General features: G+C 44.7%; 2 protein-coding genes across 2 annotated transcripts in view; one reads left to right on the forward strand and one right to left on the reverse strand.

The window, feature by feature from the left end:
* Nucleotides 1-4,448, reverse strand: part of RPS6KC1 (ribosomal protein S6 kinase C1) — a 297,897-nt gene extending 293,449 nt beyond the window's left edge. Inside the window, exon 1 of the mRNA XM_082251364.1 lies at nt 4,133-4,448. Within this exon, the coding sequence (XP_082107490.1) occupies nt 4,133-4,234 (102 nt within the window). The 5' untranslated portion in view covers nt 4,235-4,448. The remainder of the gene's footprint in view (nt 1-4,132) is intronic.
* Nucleotides 4,449-15,299: 10,851 nt separating this feature from the next.
* Nucleotides 15,300-20,734, forward strand: part of ANGEL2 (angel homolog 2) — a gene marked incomplete at its 5' end in the record, with an annotated part of 83,860 nt that continues 78,425 nt past the window's right edge. Inside the window, one exon of the mRNA XM_082250987.1 lies at nt 15,300-15,481. Within this exon, the coding sequence (XP_082107113.1) occupies nt 15,300-15,481 (182 nt within the window). The remainder of the gene's footprint in view (nt 15,482-20,734) is intronic.

Below are 20,734 nucleotides of genomic sequence, written 5' to 3' on the forward strand. Positions count from 1 at the left end.
GCGCGCTGCTCGCACCGCGATCTCGGAGGTCGCCCCGGGAAGTAGCGTCGCGTGTATGTGAACCGGCGCTCATATTGCAAAAAAAAAAAACAAAAACCCAGTGCTGATCAAATACCTCCAAAAGAAAGCTCCATTTGTGTGGAAAAAAAAAAAAAAAGGATAAAAAAACTTTTTGTTTGCGTACAGTTACCAGTTAAAATAGCACAGTGCCAAATAGTAAAAAAATGGCCTGGTCATGAAGGGGGGGTAAATCTGGAGCTCAAGTGGTTAAGTGAGGAATGTGGGATTTAAAAAAAAAATAAACTTATGTACTTGCCTAGGTAGAAACAACATTGTCCTAAAGCTGCATTGGTCTTCCGCAAACTCTACACAGAGAACTGAGCAATCAAAGACAGCTGATCACTCAGTTCTCAGTCTTGTCTTCAGGGAGCACAGAGTGATGACTGTCAGTCAGCGGCTCTCTGCTCTGTCCCTCCAGCACTCACTGGAGCGCTGGGCCATGGAGGGGGGTGGAAGTGGCTGGCTCAGGCTCTCAGTAGCAGGCTGAGAGGATGAGCCAGCTGTCAGTCAGGAATCTGAGCAGAACCCTGACATTAAAGTCAGGATCTCTTCAGAGCCTAGACCAGCAAAGTGATGTCACTAAAGCCCGCTGTCAGCTGAAAATGGGTCACAGGAGTGTAGAACTAAGTGTACTCCTGTGACCCTCAGGAGAAGTAGAGAAAAAAGTTTTGGCCCTACTTCTCCCGTAATTCACATTTTATTTTTCACACAAAAGTGGCTTTACCTGGCCACACATCGACAAATGTGGCAAGACTGTTGCACAACAATGTTTCAACGCTTTAATGTGCCAGCCTCCCATTATACAGAACACAAATGAAGGAACCAGTCAAACTCTGGACTGACATCACAAGGGATTGATCAGATTGTGAGGTATTGACAGAAGTTCTGTTTGTGTATGCTGATACAGCGGAGATAAAAGGGATAACCAAGCAATCTAGTAGAACGACTGAGAAACTAAACATAGCCAGCAAAGCCTGAAGAGGAACTGAACCCTGCAAGTTGTGCCAAAGAGGAACTGAACTTTGCCATTTGGACATTTGATCTAAATGACTAGTCACCAGTATTGCCTGTAAGCTCCTCTGTAGCGGACCTTTTCCCCACAAGGCTCACTTCCCACTAGCAGACTCCAAACCTTGTGCGATTTTCAGTGCAGCTTTGGAATCCAACTTTGGTACAACTGTTGAAGTAGTGCAGGAACCTTTTCTGAAGCCACAGCGACTTCAGTAGTGTGAATTGAAATGGCTCTCATAGAGATACGTGGCATTTCACAGCCATTTATTTCTCTGTCCTGAGACTTTGGGTCTCACAAATGGCATCTGTGTCTCTGTGTGGAGGCGGCCATATTGATAGAGACAGGGCTTTGCATCCTCATGTCAGAGCCTGCGGCAAGCAGAATGATTGGCAGCTCAGGTAATGACATCACCCAATTTTACTCCAAATCTCCCGAGACTGGCAGATAGAGTCAGCAGTACCTTAAGACTCCATGCACACTATCTGCAAATCCACTGCGGGTTCCTGCATCGCACCATTGTGAACTGCCACTCATTACCCTAATTCAGCTTTAACAAGCATCTGAGCCAAGTGGAAAATTCATCGGCTGAATGGTGACAACATCCTATCAGGTGCAGTCGCTGTTCAGCAGCACTATTGTATTTTAGCAACCATGGGTGCTGCGGCAGGTGAATACAATGGCCTGCAGGGGAAATTATTTGTGTGGATGGGGGAACTGATTCACTTTCTCTCGCTCAGCCTTTAGGGTGGATGAGTGAAAATCAAGTCATGTATGTCTAACTTCAATGACAACATGAGAGCAGATACACACAGGGTTTCTCAATCAGGGTTCCTCCAGAGGTTGCTAGGGGTTCCTTCAGCAATGAGCAATTCCTGCCTCTCAGATAAGTTCCCACTGACACCATTGATCTTTAGCTATCTGTAAGGGGGTAATTCTTCCCAATGGCCACAAGTGTAAGGAGTATTCTTCCCACCGACCATCACACTAACGTATCATGAGTTATAGATCTAGTGATTTTAGCAGGGGTTATTTCAAACGTTCCTTTGTATTTAATAGGTTGAAAAAACTTCCTCACACACACAACAACAGCGTGCACAATTATTCTCGGTTACATGCTGCTGTGTAGCTTATACTATAGGGAGTCCATTGTTGTTATTTATTACAATCAATCTAAATTCTTCTGCAAGTTATTATAGGAGGATCGATACTAAATGCCTGTAAGATTGAGGCAGAAACAAGGACAGCTACACTGTATATGGAGAAGATAAAAAAAATCAATCTTTTGCCATTTCTATTAACTAGTTTTTATTATTCACAAATAACTCCAGGATTCTGACTCTGTAATCTAGGAAAACCATTGCCTCTGCAAACAGAATTTATTCCTAATCTTTCGCTGGTCCAATGAGCAATGATGGACCTGTGCTCCCTGCTCCAGAGAAAATAGACATCACCGCATTATAAACACAACATTGACTTATTTTCCTCTCTCTGCAGAAACCTCATGCAAGGGGTGGGCAGAATTCGACAATCAGTCAGTCCAATCTATAGGAAGGACATTTTAAACATACCTTGCCATCTAAAAACAACAAAAAAAGGACAGCCGACCCCCCCCCCTACAGGCAAAGTCTGATACTTCCAGGTAGTGCTGATGCTTGTTGTCACTTAGCTCTGCCATCCCTCATTCCTATTGACCCTTCACTATGATAGGCAGCCACATAGGAATATGCAGGAGGCAGTATGGTTCTCCGACCATACAGGGTCCCAATTCTCCGACCATACAGGGTCCCAATTCTCCAACCATACAAGGTCCCAATTCTCCAACCATACAGGGCCCCAATTCTCCAACCGTACAGGGACCAATTCTCCAACCATACAGAAGCCGGTTCTCCAAACATACAGGGTCCCAATTCTCCAACCATACAGGGACCAATTCTCCAACTATACAGGGACCAATTCTCCAACTATACAGGGACCAATTCTCCAACCATACAGAGGCCGGTTCTCCAAACATACAGGGACCATACTTCACCCATACAGGGATCAATTCTCCAACCATACAGGGGCCGTTCTTCCAACCATACAGGGATTAATTCTCCAATCACAGAGGGTTCATTCTCCAACCATACAGGGGCCAATTCTCCAACCATTCAGGGCCCAATTCTCCAACCATTCAGGGCCCAATTCTCCAACCAGGGTTCATTCTCCAACCATACAGGGACTAATAATTTAGCTATACAGGGACCAATTCTCCAACCAAACAGGGCCCATACTCTAACCATAAAGTGCCAATTTCCAACCAGGGTTCATTCTCCAACCATACAGGGACCAATTCTCCAGCCATACAGGGACCAATTCTCCAGCCATACAGGGACCAATTCTCCGACCATACAGGGACCAATTCTCCAGCCATACAGGGACCCAATTCTTCAACCATACAGAGGCCAATTCTCCAGCCATACAGGGACCAATTCTCCAGCCATACAGGGACCAATTCTCCAGCCATACAGGGACCAATTCTCCAACCATACAGTGACCCATTCTCCAACCATACAGGGACCCAATTCTTCAACCATACAGAGGCCAATTCTCCAACCATAAAGAGTCAATCTCAAACCAGGGTTCATTCTCCAACCATACAGGGGCCGTTCTTCCAACCATACAGGGATCAATTCTCCAATCACAGAGGGCCCATTCTCAAAACCATTCAGGGCCCAATTCTCCAACCAGGGTTCATTTGCCAACCATACAGGGACTAATAATTTAGCTATACAGGGACCAATTCTCCAACCATACAGGGCCCATACTCTAACCATAAAGTGCCAATTTCCAACCAGGGTTCATTCTCCAACCATACAGGGACCAATTCTCCAACCATACAGGGACCAATTCTCCAACCATACAGGGACCAATTCTCCAACCATACAGGGACCAATTCTCCAACCATACAGGGACCAATTCTCCAACCATACAGGGACCAATTTTCCAACCATACAGGGACCAATTCTCCAACCATACAGGGACCAATTCTCCAGCCATACAGAGAGTAAGGTGATGACTTACCCTGGCGGTGACCTTGTATATGGTGAAGCCTTTGGGGTGGCGGCGGGGGTCGGTGACGGTGTAGAATCGGGCCAGGTCCCCCTTGTCTCTTGGGGAGATCATACTGTCCTGTTATCCCCAGACAGAGAACTGCACAGCCTCAGCAGCAGCCATAACCCTGCACAGCCAGTCACACACAGCAACCTGGGGACAATGACCAGGGCAGGGGTCACTCTATCATCTCCATGACAACCAACCCTTCACTGCTCCAGCTGCCCACATCCATCCTACACCGGAGTCATGTGACCTGCATCACCCCCACCGGAACACAGCACTGCACACCGGGGCGAGGACACCTCAATCACTCTATACTGAGCCTCACACCTCCACACCACACCTCAATCACAACTTCCGCCTCACACCGACTGTCACTGCACACAGCCGCTCACTTCCGCCAGCTCTGTCCCGAACGCCGTGATTGGCTGCGAGCTCCGGCCGAGGATTGGTCGTAGCTATGCTATCACTATTGCGAGGAGGGTGTAGCGACTGCTACTGTCCAGCAGCTATCGCTAAAGGCTCACATTTGCTCAGCCACTGACTTCATATGGCTGATAATATAGACAAGGAGGAGAAGGAAGCCATGGGGGATGGGGGATGGAGGAATGAATGGTAGGGATACCATGATGGATGGGTAGAAAGGATGGGAGCTGGAAGGATGGGAGGATTGATGGGAAGGATTCCATGGATGGATGGGAGGACTGATGGGAAGGATGCTATGGATGGATGGGAGGACTGATAGGAAGCATACTTTGGGTGAATGGAGAGTTGCTATGGATGGATGGATGGATGGAAGTATGGATGAGAGGGATGCTATAGATGGATGAGAGGGATGCTATAGATGGATGAGAGGGATGCTATAGATGGATGTATGTATGAGAGGGATGCTATGGATGGATGAGAGGGATGCTGTGGATGGATTGATGGATGGGAGAGATGCTATGGATGATGGAGGGATGTATGGGGGAGATGCTATGGACAATGGAAGGATGGATAGAGGGATGCTGTGGATGATGAAAGTATGGATGGAGAGATGCTATGGATTTATTGAGGGATGCTGTGGATGGATTGATGGATGAGAGGGATGCTTTGGACGGATAATGGAAGCATGGATGGAGGGATGCTATGGATGCAAGTATGGATGAGAGGGATGCTATGGATGAAAGTATGGATGAGAGGGATGCTATGGATGAAAGTATGGATGAGAGGGATGCTATGGATGAGAGGGGTGCTATGGATGGAAGTATGGATGAGAGGGGTGCTATGGATGAGAGGGATGCTATAGATGGATTGATGGATGAGAGGGATGCTATGGATGGATTGATTGAGGGATACTATGGATGATGAAAGGATGGATGGGAGAGTTGCTATGGATAATGAAAGTATGGATGGAGGGATGTTATGGATTTATTGAGGGATGCTGTGGATGGATTGATGGGTGAGAGGGATGCTATGGATGGATGATGGAAGTATAGATGAGAGGGTTGCTATGGATGGAAGTATGGATGACAGGGAGCTATGGATAATGGAAGTATGGATGAGAGGGATGCTATAGATGGAAGTATGTATGAGAGGGATGCTGTGGATGGAAATATGGATGACAGGGATGCTATGGATGGATTGATGGATGAGAGGGATGCTATGGATGGATTGATTGAGGGATGCAATGGATGATGGAAGTATGGATGGGATAGTTGCTATGGATGTATGGATGAGAGGGATGCTATGGATATTGGAAGTATGTATGGAGGGATGCTTTGGATGATAGGGGGATGTATGGGAGAGATGCTATAGATAATGGAAGTATGGATGAGGGGGATGCTGTGAAAGGAATAATGGATGAGAGGGATGCTAAGGATGGATTGATGGATTAGAGGGATGCGATGGATTGATTGAGGGATGCTATGGATGATGGAAGGATGGATGGGAGAGTTGCTATGGATGATGGAAGTATGGATGGAGGGATGCTATGGATCATTTTAGGGATGCTGTAGATGGATTGATGGATGAGAGGGATGCTATGAATGGATGATTGAAGTATGGATGAGAGGGATGCTATGGATGGAAGTATGGATGAGAGGGATGCTATGGATGGAAGTATGGATGAGAGGGATGCTATGGATGGAAGTATGGAGGAGAGGGGTGCTATGGATGGAAGTATGGAGGAGAGGGGTGCTATGGATGGAAGTATGGAGGAGAGGGGTGCTATGGATGGAAGTATGGAGGAGAGGGGTGCTATGGATGGAAGTATGGAGGAGAGGGATGCTTTAGATGGATTGATGGATGAGAGGGATGCTATAAGTGGATTGATAGATGAGAAGGATGCTATGGATGAAAGTATGGATGAGAGATATGCTATGGATGGAAGTATGGATGAGAGTGGTGCTATGGATGGATGAGAGGGATGCTGTGGATGGATGGGAGGGATGCTCTGGATGATGGAGGGATGTATGGGGGAGATGCTATGGACAATGGAAGGATGGATAGAGGGATGGTGTGGATGGATTGCTGGAAGAATGGATGAGAGGGATGCTTTGGATGATGAAAGTATGGATGGAGAGATGCTATGGATTTATTGAGGGATGCTGTGGATGGATTGATGGATGAGAGGGATGCTTTGGATGGATAATGGAAGTATGGATGGAGGGATGCTATGGATGCAAGTATGGATGAGAGGGATGCTATGGATGGAAGTATGTATGGGAAGGATGCTATGGATGGAAGTATGGATGAAAGGGATGCTAAGGATGGATGAAAGGGGTGCTATGGATGGAGGTATGGATGAGAGGGATGCTATGGATGGAAGTATGAATGAGAGGGGTGCAATGGATGAGAGGGATGCTAAAGATTGATTGGTTAGAGGGATGCTAAGGATGGATTGATTGAGGGGTGCTATGGATGATGAAAGGATGGATGGGAGAGTTGCTATGGATAATGAAAGTATGGATGGAGGGATGCTACGGATTTATTGAGGGATGCTGTGGATGGATTGATGGATGAGAGGGTTGCTATGGATGGAAGTATGTGTGAGAGGGAGGCTATGGATAATGGAAGTATGGATGAGAGAGATGCTAAAGGTGGAAGTATGTATGAGAGGGATGCTGTGGATGGAAATATGGATGAGGGGGATGCTATGGATGGAAGTAGGAATGAGAGGGGTGCTATGGATGGAAGTATGGATGAGAGGGATGCTATAGATGGATTGATGGATGAGAGGGATGCTATGGATGGATTGATTGAGGGATGCTATGGATGATGGAAGGATAGATGAGAGGGATGCTATGGATAATGGAAGTATGTATGGAGGGATGCTTTGGATGATAGGGGGATGTATGGGAGAGATGCTATAGATAATGGAAGTATGGAAGAGAGGGATGCTGTGGAAGGAATGATGGATGATAGGGATGCTATAGATGGATGGCTTGATGGATGAGATGGATGCTATGAATAGATTGATTGAGGAATGCTATGGATGATGGAAGGATGGATGGGAGAGTTGCTATGGAGGGATGCTATGGATTTATTGAGGGATGCTGTGGATGGATTGATGAATCAGAGGGATGCTATGGAAGGATGATGGAAGCATGGATGAGAGGGATGCTATGGATGTATGGAAGTATGGATGGGAGGGATGCTATAGATGGATGGATTGATGGATGAGAGGGATGCTATGGATGGATTGATTGAGAGATGCTATGGACGATAGAAGGATGGATGGGAGAGTTGCTATGGATAATGAAAGTATGGATGGAGGGATGCTATGGATTTATTGAGGGATGCTGTGGATGGATTGATGGATGAGAGGGATGCTATGGATGGATGATGGAAGTATGGATGAGAGGAATGCTATAGATGGAAGTATGTATGAGAGAGATGCTGAGGATGGAAATATGGATGAGAGCGATGATATGGATGGAAGTATGGATGAGAGCGATTCTATGGATGGAAGTATGGATGAGAGGGATGCTATGGATGGAAGTATGGATAAGAGGGATGCTATAGATGGATTGATGGATGAGAGGGATGCTATGGATGGATTGATTGAGGGATGCTATGGATGATGGAAGGATGGATGGCATAGTTGCTATGGATGATGGAAGTATGTATGGAGGGATGCTTTGGATGATAGGGGGATGTATGGGAGATATGCTATAGATAATGGAAGTATGGATGAGAGGGATGCTGTGGAAGAAATAATGGATGAGTGGGATGCTAAGGATGGATGATGGAAGTATGGATGAGAGGGATGCTATGGATGGAATGATGGATGAGAGGGATTCTATAGATGGATGGATTGATGGATGCTATGGATGGATTGATTGCGGGATGCTATGGATGATGGAAGTATGGATGGGAGAGTTGCTATGGATGATGGAAGTATGGATGAGAGGGATGCTATAGATGGATTGATGGATGATAGGGATGCTATGGATTGAAGTATGTATAAGAAGGATGCTATTGATGGAAGTTTGTATGAGAGGGATGCAATGGATGGAAGTATGGATGATAGGGATGCTATGGATGGATTGATGGATGAGAGGAATGCTATAGATGGAAGTATGTATGAGAGGGATGCTGTGGATGGAAGTATGGATGAGAGCGATGCTATGGATGGAAGTAGGAATGAGAGGGATGCTATGGATAGAAGTATGGATGAGAGGGATGCTATAGATGGATTGATGGATGAGAGGAATGCTATGGATGATGGAAGTATGGATGGGAGAGTTGCTATGGATAATGGAAGTATGTATGGAGGGATGCTATGGGTTTATTGAGGAATGCTATGGATGGATGAGAGGGTTGCTATGGATGGATGAGAGGGATTCTATGGATGGAAGTATGTATGAGAGGGAGGCTTTGGATGATGGAAGTATGTATGACAGGGATGCTATAGATGGAAGTATGCATGACAGGGATACTGTGGATGAACATATGGATGAGAGGGATGCTATGGATGAAAGTAGGAATGAGAGGGGTCCTATGGATGGAAGTATGGATGAGAGGGATGCTATAGATGGATTGATGGATGATAGAGATGCTATGGATGGAAGTATGTATAAGAAGGATGCTATTGATGGAAGTTTGTATGAGAGGGATGCTATGGATGGAAGTATGGATGAGAGGGATGCTATAGATGGATTGATGGGTGAGAGGGATGCTATAGATGAATTGATTGAGGGATGCTATGGATGAAAGTATGGATGAGAGGGATGCTATGGATGGACGTATGGATGGTAGTGATGCTATAGTTGGAAGTATGGATGAGAGGGATGCTATAGATGGATTGATGGATGAGAGGGATGCTAGGGATGGATTGATTGAGGGATGCAATGGATGATAGAAGGATGGATGGGATAGTTGCTATGGATGATGGATGTATGGATGAGAGGGATGCTATGGATATTGGAAGTATGTATGGAGGGATGCTTTGGATGATAGGGGGATGTATGGGAGAGATGCTATAGATAATGGAAGTATGGATGAGAGGGATGCTGTGGACGGAATAATGCATGAGAGGGATGCTAAGGATGGATGATGGAAGTACGGATGAGAGGGATGCTATGGATGGAATGATGGATGAGAGGGATGCTATAGATAGATTGATGGATGAGAGGGATGCTATAGATAGATTGACGGATGCTATGGATGATGGAAGGATGGATGGGAGAGTTGCTATGGATGATGGAAGTATGGATGGAGGGATGCTATGGATTATTTTAGGGATGCTGTAGATGGATTGATGGATGAGAGGGATGCTATGAATGGATGATCGAAGTATGGATGAGAGGGATGCTATGGATGGAAGTATGGATGATAGGAATGCTATGGATGGAAGTATGGATGAGAGGGGTGCTATGGATGGAAGTATGGAGGAGAGGGGTGCTATGGATGGAAGTATGTTTGAGAGGGATGCTTTAGAGGGATTGATGGATGAGAGGGATGCTATAAGTGGATTGATGGATGAGAGGGATGCTTTGGATGGATAATGGAAGTATGGGTGGAGGGATGCTATGGATGCAAGTATGGATGAGAGGGATGCTATGGATCGAAGTATGGGTGAGAGGGATGCTATGGATGGAAGTATGTATGGGAAGGATGCTATGGATGGAAGTATGGATGGGAGGGATGCTAATGATGGAAGTATGGATGAGAGGGGTGCTATGGATGGAGGTATGGATGAGAGGGATGCTATGAATGGAAGTATGAATGAGAGGGGTGCAATGGATGAGAGGGATGCTAAAGATTGATGGATTCAAGGGATGCTAAGGATGGATTGATTGAGGGGTGCTATGGATGATGAAAGGATGGATGGGAGAGTTGCTATGGATTTATTGAGGGATGCTGTGGATGGATTGATGGATTAGGGGGTTGCTATGGATAGAAGTATGTATGAGAGGGAGGCTATGGATAATGGAATTAGGGATGAGAGGGATGCTATAGGTGGAAATATGGATGAGAGGGGTGCTATGGATGGAAGTATGGATGAGAGGGATGCTATAGATGGATTGATGGAGGAGAGGGATGCTATGGATGGATTGATTGAGGGATGCTATGGATGATGGAAGGATAGATGAGAGGGATGCTATGGATAATGGAAGCATGTATGGAGGGATGTTTTGGATGATAGGGAGAGATGCTATAGATAATTGAAGTATGGATGAGAGGGATACTGTGGAAGGAATAATGGTTGAGAGGGATGCTAAGGATGGATGATGGAAGTATGGATGAGAGGGATGCTATGGATGGAATGATGGATGAGAGGGATGCTAAGGGTGGAAGTATGTACTATATGAGAGGAATGTTATGGATGGAAGTATGTATGAGAGGGATGCTATAGATGGAAGTATGTATGAGAGAGATGCTATAGATGGAAGTACGTATGTATGAGAGGGATGCTATGTATGAGAGGGGTGCTATAGATGGAAGTATGGCTGAGAGGGATGGTATAGATGGAAGTATGGATGAGAGGGATGCTATGGATGATGGAAGGATGGATGGGAGAGTTGCTATAGATGAGAGGGATACTATGGATGGATTGATGGATGAGAGGAATGCTATGAATGGAAGTATGTATAAGAAGGATGCTATTGCTGGAAGCATGTATGAGAGGGATACTATGGATGAAAGTATGGATGGACTGATGGATGAGAGGCATGCTAAGGATGGAAGTATGTACTGTATGAGAGGAATGATATGGATGTAAGTATGGATGAGAGGGATGCTATAGATGGATTGATGGGTGAGAGGGATGCTATGGATGGATTGATTGAGGGATGCTATGGATGGAAGTATGGATGAGAGGGATGCTATGGATGGAAGTATGGATGATAGTGATGCTATAGTTGGAAGTATGGATGAGAGGGATGCTATTGATGGATGAGAGGGATGCTATGAATGGAAGTACAGGTATGTATAAGAAGGATGCTATTGATGGAAGTATGTATGAGAGGGATTCTATTGATGGAAGTATGTATGAGAGGGATTCTATGGATGGAAGTATGTATGAGAGGAATGGCATAGATGGAAGTATGGATGAAATGGATGCTATAGATGGATGAGAGGGATGCTTTGGATGGAAATGTGGTTGAGAGGGATGCTATGGATGATTGATGGATGAGAGGGATGCTGAGGATGGATTGATGGATGAGAGGGATGCTATGGATGGATGATGGAAGTATGGATGTAGGGATGCTAGGAATGGATTGATGGATGAGAGTGATATTGTGTATGGATTGATGGATGAGAGAGATGCTATGGATGGAATAATGAATGAGAGGGGTGCTATGGATAATGGAAGGATGGATAGGAGGGATGCAATGGATAACAGAGGGATGCTATGGATAATGAAGGGATGGATGTTGAGGGATGCTATGGATGATGGAAGGATGGATTACATGAGAGGGATGCTATGGATGATGGAAGGATGGATAGGAAGGAAGTTATTAATGAATGGAGGATTGCTGTGGATGATGGATGGATGGATGAAAGAAATGTGATGGATGGGAAGGATGCTATAGGTGATGGAAGAATAGATGTAAAAGATGTGTTGGAGGGATGAAATAGATAGATATATGGAAGGGATGCTATTGATGATGGAAGGGTGCTATGGATAATGGAAGTATGTATGGAGGGATGCTTTAGATGATAGGGGGATGTATGGGAGAGATGCTATAGATAATTATAAGTATGGATGAGAGGGATGCTGTGGATGGAATAATGGATGAGAGGGATGCTAAGGTTGGATGATGGAAGTATGGATGAGAGGGATGCTATAGATGGAATGATGGATGAGCGGGATTCTTTGGATGAAATGATGGATGAGAGGGATGCAATGGATGGATGATGGAAGGATGGATGAGAGGGATGCTATGGATCAAGGAAGAGTGGATCGGAAAGATGCAAAGGATGGAAATAAGGGATGTTCTGGACAGATGGTTGGGAAGCATGCTATGAAAGGATATATAGGAGGCATATTATGGATTGGTATGAATGATGGAAAGATGGATAGGAGGGATGTCTTGGAGGATGGAAGGATGGATTGGAGGGATGTTATGGATGGATGGAGGATTGCTATGGATGATGGAAGGATGGTTGGGAAGCATGCTATGAAAGGATTTATGGGATATTATGGAATGTTATGAATGATGCAAAGATGGATGGGAGGGATGTCATGGAAGATGGAAGGATGGAGAGGGAGGATGTTATGGATGGATGGAGGATTGCTATGGATGAAAGAAGGATGGATGAAAGAATGCAATGGATAGATGGCTGGGAAGGAAGCTATAGGTGCTGGAAGAATAGATGTAAAAGTTTCTTTTGAGGGATGAAGTAGATGGATATATGAGAGGGATGCTATGGATGGTAGAAGGATTGATGGGAGAGATGTTATGGATGAAGGAATGCTGTTGATGATGGAAGGATAAATTAGAGGGATGGGATGAATGATGGATGGATGGAAAGGATGATATGGATGGATGTAAGGACGGGTTGGAGCATACATGTGCAGAACGAAAAAATTTGAATTCTATTTGAAATTCGAATTTTGGAAGATGGTTATATTCTGTCTATTCCATTAATTTTTTTTATATTCTGTTCTTTTCTTTTCTATTATATTATATTTTATTCTATTCAAATTTATTCTATTCTATATTTGAATTTCATAAAACGGTTCTATTCTTTCTATTCTATTCTATTCTTTTCTATTGTTTATTCTGTTCTATTCTTTTCTATTTTTTATTTTCTATTTTATTATTTTCTATTCTTTTCCATTTTCGAAATTTATTCTATTTGAAATTCAAAGTTCAGAAGATGGTTATATTCTATTTTATTCTATTCTATTCTATTCTATTTTGTATTCTATTCCTTTATTTTCTATTCTTTTATTTTGTATTCTGTTCAGTTTTACTCTATTATATTCTATTCTTTTATTTTCTAGTAAATTATTTTCTATTATATTTCTTTATTTCCTATTCAGTTTTATTCTCTTCTGGAATTTGATTTAAAAACTATTCAAATTTGATTTGAAAAGTATTTAAATGTGTATCGAGAACTATTTGAATTCCTATTTCCTACGAAATTTTGATTCGTTATTTGGATTTGTTTAAATTCGTTAATATTGTAATTCGGAATTTCGGATAACGAAAAATTTGTTAAAAGTTCAATTTAAAACTAAACAAACCTCACATGTCTAGGTGTGATAGATGCTGCAGGTGGATGGGAGGGTTGCAATGAACAATGAATAGATGGATGGGAAGGATGCTATAGGCAATGGAAGAATAGATGTGAATGATGCTTTGTATGGATGGAAGGATGAAATAATGGATATATGGGAGGGATGCAATACATGATGGAAAGACTGACAGGAAGGATGTTTTGGATGGATGGAGGAATGCTATTGATGATGGAATGATAAATGGGAAGAAAGTTATGAATGATGAAGGGATGGATGAAAAGGAAGATATGAATGAATGTAAGGGTGGGTGAGAGAGATACTGTGGATAGATTAAAGGGAGGGTTGCTATGGATCATGAAAGTATGGATGAAAGGCATGCTATGGAGGATGGAAATATGGATGGCTGGGTTGCAATAGATGATGAAAGGATGCAATGGAGGTATGGATGAGAGGGATGTTATAGATGATGCTATGGATGATGAAAGGATGCAATGGAGGGATGGATCAAAATGAATGGAAGAGGTGCTATGAATGATGGAGAGATGGATGAGAGAAGGATGTGGTTGGGAGGAATGCTACAGAAGGATGGATCTGGAGGAATATTATGGGTGATTGAAGTAATGTTATTGATGGATGGGGAGATTCTATGAATGATGAAAGAATAGATGCAAGGCATTATATGGATGATGGAAGGATTAGTAGAAGGATGCTATAGAGTAGTGATGTCAAACCTTGGCACCTCAGATGTTTTGGAACTACATTTCCCATGATGCTCAGCTACAATGCAGAGTGCATAAGCATCATGGGAAATGTAGTTCCAAAACATCTGGGGTGCCAAGGTTTGCCATGGTCAGCTTCCAGGTTTTATTGCCCAAGCTTCATTGAGCAAGCTGAAGTTAGGGGAATGAGCAGCGATCCAGGATGGCTGCTCAGTGATCTGCTCTTCACCTGCCGGACACATCAGCCTCTCTGCCAGCCTTCTGTGGAGCTTCCCTCTGCCTCACTGCTTATCCCTCGCTCCCTTGTACCCCCCTCCTTTCCTACATGGATGGGGAAAATAAAGGGCAGCAATCACGCTTCCTGAGCTAAATTGGTGGACCTGGGTAAATAAGCCTGCATCCTTGCAGACTGGCTGAAACCCCCGGCTTTGAGTCTGGTGTTGTCGCTGCTGCTGTCTGGAGATCCATACCCCTCCTCAGATACTGACAGCATCACTGAAGCTCTACCGGCACAGCCTCCTCCAGCCCTGCAGGATGCTGAGCTCTTATCTCGCTTTGAAACCATTCTGCAGAGCAAGCCCTCGGCTGCATCCACTAAACTTGCAATCCATCTCACTAAGGAAATCAGGAAGCTGGGAGGTTGCGCTAGCAATCTGGAGGATAAGATGGATGCTGCAGTTACCGTCATAGAAAATAATGAGCATGACCTGCTCGGCTGAAGAAAGAATTGGCGGCGACTATGCTCCGGTTTGAGGACATTGAAAACCATTCCTGCCGGGGGATTTTGCACTTGAGAGACATCCGTGAAACCGTTACTGACCTCAGCTCTATGGCTTTGACGCTATTTCAACAACTGGTTCCTGCCATCCCCATAGACCGACACAAATTTGATCTTATACATAGGGCTTTGGGGCCAAAGAGGTCAGAGGGCCCTCCTAGAAATCTCATTATCAAATTCAGCTATTACTGCACCAAGGAAACACTCCTGAGGACTGCGAGAGGAAGATCGGATCAATGCTTCCAAGGTTACTGTTATCAGATCTCAGATCTGTCTCAGATAACCCTCCAAAACAGCACCAGATGAAGGCGTTCACCCCTGTTCTGCTGAACTGCCGCATCCAATACATCTAGTCCTTAATCTGTGGGTTCCATCTGATAATTTAAATAACGGAGCTAAATTGTCGCTTCATGCGTCAAAAGCTTTTAATAGTATAGAGTGGAATTTTTTATGGCACTGTTTACAGAAATTTGGATTTGGACCCCAGTTTATACTCTGGATACAACTCCTTTTCGCTACTCCGGTGGCTCGGGTTCAGGTGAACAGACATGTATCGGCCTCCTACCCACTACAACAAGGAACAAGGTAGGGGTGCCCACTGTCACCCCTCCTTTTTTCTCTTGCTCTTGAACTGTTGGCTGCTTCAGTCTGTCAGTCACCGAACTCCATAGATTTCTAGGAGAAGACAAGATTGGTCTCCCCGCTGATGACATGCTCTTATTCCTGAGAGATACCTCATCTTCCTTAATAGCAGTGATGTCCCTAATTACCATATATGGCTTCTTTTCAGGCTTTACAATAAATTGGGACAAGTCGGTTCTCCTACCACTAGACCCTCCAACGAGTAATCTGCCAAGTTCTGCATCCCAAATAGCTGTAGTCTCTTCGTATAAATATTTAGGCATCCAAGTTACACCACAAGTGACTGAGTATGTAGAGAGGAATCTAGATCCATTGCTTAAGCTTCTAAAACAGACGGGGAAAATATGGAGCAAGCTGCCCTTAACGGTAGTTGGTAGGGCCATTTTGGTAAAGATGATTTGGATGCCACAACTGTTGTATCTCCTACATAATAACCCTGTATGACTGCCTCAGACATTTTTCCAACAGGTGAACACCCTCTTTAGGGACCTTATTTGGAGGTACACCCACGGATTAGATTGGGAATCCTGTAGTTGCCCAAGGATGGAGGGGGTCTAGCTGTTCCCAATGCTAGATTGTATTATTTAGCATCACAACTGCAGCATCTATATGGCTGGAATGTTATAGACCCTGAGGACCCTATACAGCAAATTGTACTTTCCAAGCTCCCAGTGGAGCAACCGGTGCAACTAATAGTAGCTCATCATTTTTATAGTAAACGTTGCTTCCCTACATTTTACTTAATTCATACAGCTTGGACTACTGTCCAACAACTTACCTCTCATGAGAGATACACCCAATATATGCCTTCATGGAATAACCCACAATTACCTGAGGTAGCAAAGCTTGAAAGCTTTGACTCATGGAAAAGGGCTGACATTGTGTTTCTTTATCAGCTTTTCGATAATGAGGTATTACAACCATTTAACAAACTGGCAGAGAAATACCATCTAACGTTATTTTTTCAGCACTTGCAGTTGCGGCATACTCTGCAGGGTCAAGCAATGACTTTTTCGTTAAAATATAATCCTTCCCCAATTGTAGTATCTACAAGTTGTTCTAAACAAGCATTTATTAGTGACATACTGTATACAAACAACGGCTAGCATTAGTACACAGGTTGGTAGTCTTGGGCGGTGGAGTAGGGATATGGAGACTCTCAGTGAAGAGGAGTTGGAGCAAGCTTTGAAGAATCTGACCAGAGTCTCCTTATCCTCCTCACAGTGACCGACCCAGTTATTTATTATTCACAGGTCTCACTGCACTCCTCTAAAGTTACACTCTTTGGGTAAAGCATCTACACCAAATTGTCAAAGGTGCACTACTGCCGCAGGCACATTCATACATATGTTGTGGCTTTGTCCTTAATTGCATCGATACTGGGAATATATATTTAATACCTTAAACACTTTATGCTCTTACACATGTTCATTCTGACCCAAAAATATCTCTGCTAGGGATAAGATCGGAACGATATTCTCCCACCTGAAATTTATGTGATGTGGCTGCAGTCTATGTAGCCTGCAAACTCATATTACAGAAATCGATATCAAACTCCCCGTCAACAACTGCCCAATGGTCCGATGCGATCAATCTTAATTTATGAAGGGAGGAACTGACATAAAAAAAAACAGGAAATGCCCTAAAAAATTTCAGAAAATTTGGTCTCGATGGTTAGACTCCAATTTATCTACGCACTCTGTTGTGCATACCAATGATGCTGTGGAAAGTTAGCTGTGAGATAGGTCTCAGGTCCAGGATAATTGTTTATATATGCTGTAATGGTGTAGTCGCTAAACTGAGTATATTTGTTTGTCTTTTATTGTTGACAATTTTAGAATAAAGAATGTAATCGTCAATCCATTGTTATTTCAAAAGGTTTTAGGTGACAATGATTGCACAATCTGGAATTCGCATAATCTATTTGAGTTATATATCCTATTTTTCTTTTTTGTTGTTTTTTTTTTTTTTGTATTTCCACATGTTTCGTGGGAATGTTGTGTCTGTTTTAGTTTTGCTGTAAATTGCAAGAAAATGTTTCAATAAATATTGCTTAATTAAAAAAAAAAAACACATGTGGCTTTCTATTTTAGCTGCTCTTTGACTACCAAGGCCACAGATATTCCAGAGGAAGCATCATCTACACTTTAATCCCTGCACCTCATCCCTACTGTGTACGCTGCCTCTGGCTCGCCTTGGCTCTCAGGGTCTCAATCTGCCATCAAGCAACTCAGCCACCTATGGGAGACCTAAACGGACCGCAAGAGATCTCGCCCTCGCTCCCCTTCAGGATCAGGCCCTCAGTACTCCCCACCCGACTGACCATCATGCTGTATCTCTGTTCCTGGATTTTCCAGCATTGGGCTCTGCCTTCCTGTGACTGACGGTCGACTCTGTGAGTTCCGGTTTCACAGCGGTTTTACCTCTCGTTGCCTGTGACTTTGTTCCTCGTTACAGCCTTTTTGTGTTTGGGCCTGTTGCTCATGTTTTTCGAACCCCTTTACCTATTGCGCACTGTTAGGATGCACCCTTCTGTCTCTGAGGGACGTCCATCTAATAAGCCCCTCCCTCCCATTTCCTCCCCTTACCCTCCCTACTAGAGCTGCATGATTAATCGTATGAAAATCGCGATCTCGATTCACCCCCCCCCCCCCCCCCTGACGATCTAAACCTGACATATGCTCGATTCTTTGCATAGCTGAATGCTGTGAGGAAGCAGAGAGAACAGCTGTGGAAAAAAAAAAAAAAAGTCTCCAGCAAACGCCTATCAGCATTAAGGCTTCTTTCACACGGTCCGCCTCCACAGGCGGATCCGTGTTGCTCAGCGGGGATCGATCCGCGATCCCCGCTGAGCCGGGCGGATGACAGCTCCGTCCCGTAACATAGGGGAATCCATATAGCATTCCGAAACAACCTGCCCTTTTCGTGCACCCTAGAAATTGCTGATCCAACAAACAAATACTTACTCCTACAAGGCAACCTCTGCAATCATGAGGTTACTATTGTTTTATATTATGCCCCCAATAGATTCCAGCACAGATTTTTCTCACACCAATGTAAAGTCATCTCCCAACAGCGAAAGACCATCCTCCTCATGGGTGACTCTAAAATCACCCTGAATTCCACTTTTAATAGGCAGCTTCCCCCACCCACGTTCCAACACAAGAGGCTCACATGAATTCTTACAATCCTTTGCTCTAGTGGAGAAAACCCATATGTCCGCTTCTGCAGGATAGACCACGTGTTCATATTGATACAACAACTTCCTCTTGCTCATAGGGTCTTTATTCCCTTCTCTCCCTGGTCATATCATGACCCTCTGGTGCTGTTGGTATCCCTTTTGGGTCTGACCAAGCCTTTCCCCCACTGAAGGATCAATAAATCTCTCCTGACAACTGAAGCTACTTGGCAGCAGATCCTTTCCGTATCTGGATTTATTTCTCGGACAATGTGGGCTCTGTCTCCTCAGCAGTGTCCTTGTGGGAAGCCCATAAGGTCACTGTTCGAGGCCACATCATCCAATTGGCCTCCTCGAAGAAACGTGAGAGAGAACATCATATTACTGAGCTAACCTCTCTTTTGGCTGCGGCTGACGCTTGCTGGAAGGCACACCCTTCCACAACACTTACACTGAACAAAATTATAAACGCAACACTTTTGTTTTTGCCCCCATTTTTCATGAGCTTAACTCAAAGATTTAAGACTTTTTCTATGTACACAAAAGGCCTATTTCTCTTAAATATTGTTTACAAATCTGTCTAAATCTGTGTTAGTGAGCACTTCTCCTTTGCCAAGATAATCCATCCACCTCAAAAATGTGGCATATCAAGATGCTTATTAGACGGCAAGATTATTGCACAGGTGTGCTTTAGGCTGGCCACAATAAATGCCACTCTAAAATGTGCAGTTTTACTGCATTGAAAAGGGGGGGGGGGGGGTTCCGAAAACCAGTCAGTATCTAGTGTGACCAGGACACAACACAGGGGGGTGTGGAGGGCATGGTGCAAGGGGCTCTGGGGGGAACAGCGCAGGGAGGTCTGGACAGCATGGTACGGGGGGGGGGGGTCAGGAAGGCACAGTACAAAGGGGTCAAGAGGACCTAGTGCAGGGAGGTCTGGAGGGCATGGTACAGGCAGCTCTGGAGAGGGGAACAGCGCAGTGAGGTCTGGAGGGCATGGTACAGGGGGGTCAGGAAGGCACAGTACAGAGGAGTCAGGAGGACTTAGTACAGGGAGGTCTAGATGGCAGGGGAGGACTGGGCCAGAGGGGAAATTGCCCCCTGAGCCACTCTGATGCCCCGGAAATGGCTGCACCGCTTCCGCCACAGACATGTTTAAAGTTCTCTGGTGAAGAGGAGTAAAAATCCCTGCCGCTCACCTACTGAGTGTGGGTTGAAGACAAAGACAGAGCGCAGGCCTCCCCCCCAGCATAGATGGTGTAAACTGTATTTGAGCAGAGACCAGTTCCATGCCCCACTGGAGACTCTCCTCCAGCCCCAGACGAGCTGTCCCAGCTCCCCCCCCCCCCCCCCCCAACTGCCCTCTGCTGACCAGGTCTGGAACCCAAATTCAGCCGGTGAGTAGAGAGTATCTGGAGCGGAGCTTCAGTCTGGAATGGTGGTCAGGAGGAGGCCGGGAAGAGGGAGAGTGGGAGGGGGGCCGAATCGCTGCACCATGGGCCTTTTGGTTTGTACTTGCCCCCTGGGCTGAAAGTTGCCAGTCAGCCCCTGCTAGAGGGCATGGTACAGGGGGCTT

This window comes from Pelophylax lessonae, assembly GCF_965119305.1.
Source record: "Pelophylax lessonae genome assembly, chromosome: 3".
NCBI classification, from domain to species: Eukaryota; Metazoa; Chordata; class Amphibia; order Anura; family Ranidae; genus Pelophylax; species Pelophylax lessonae.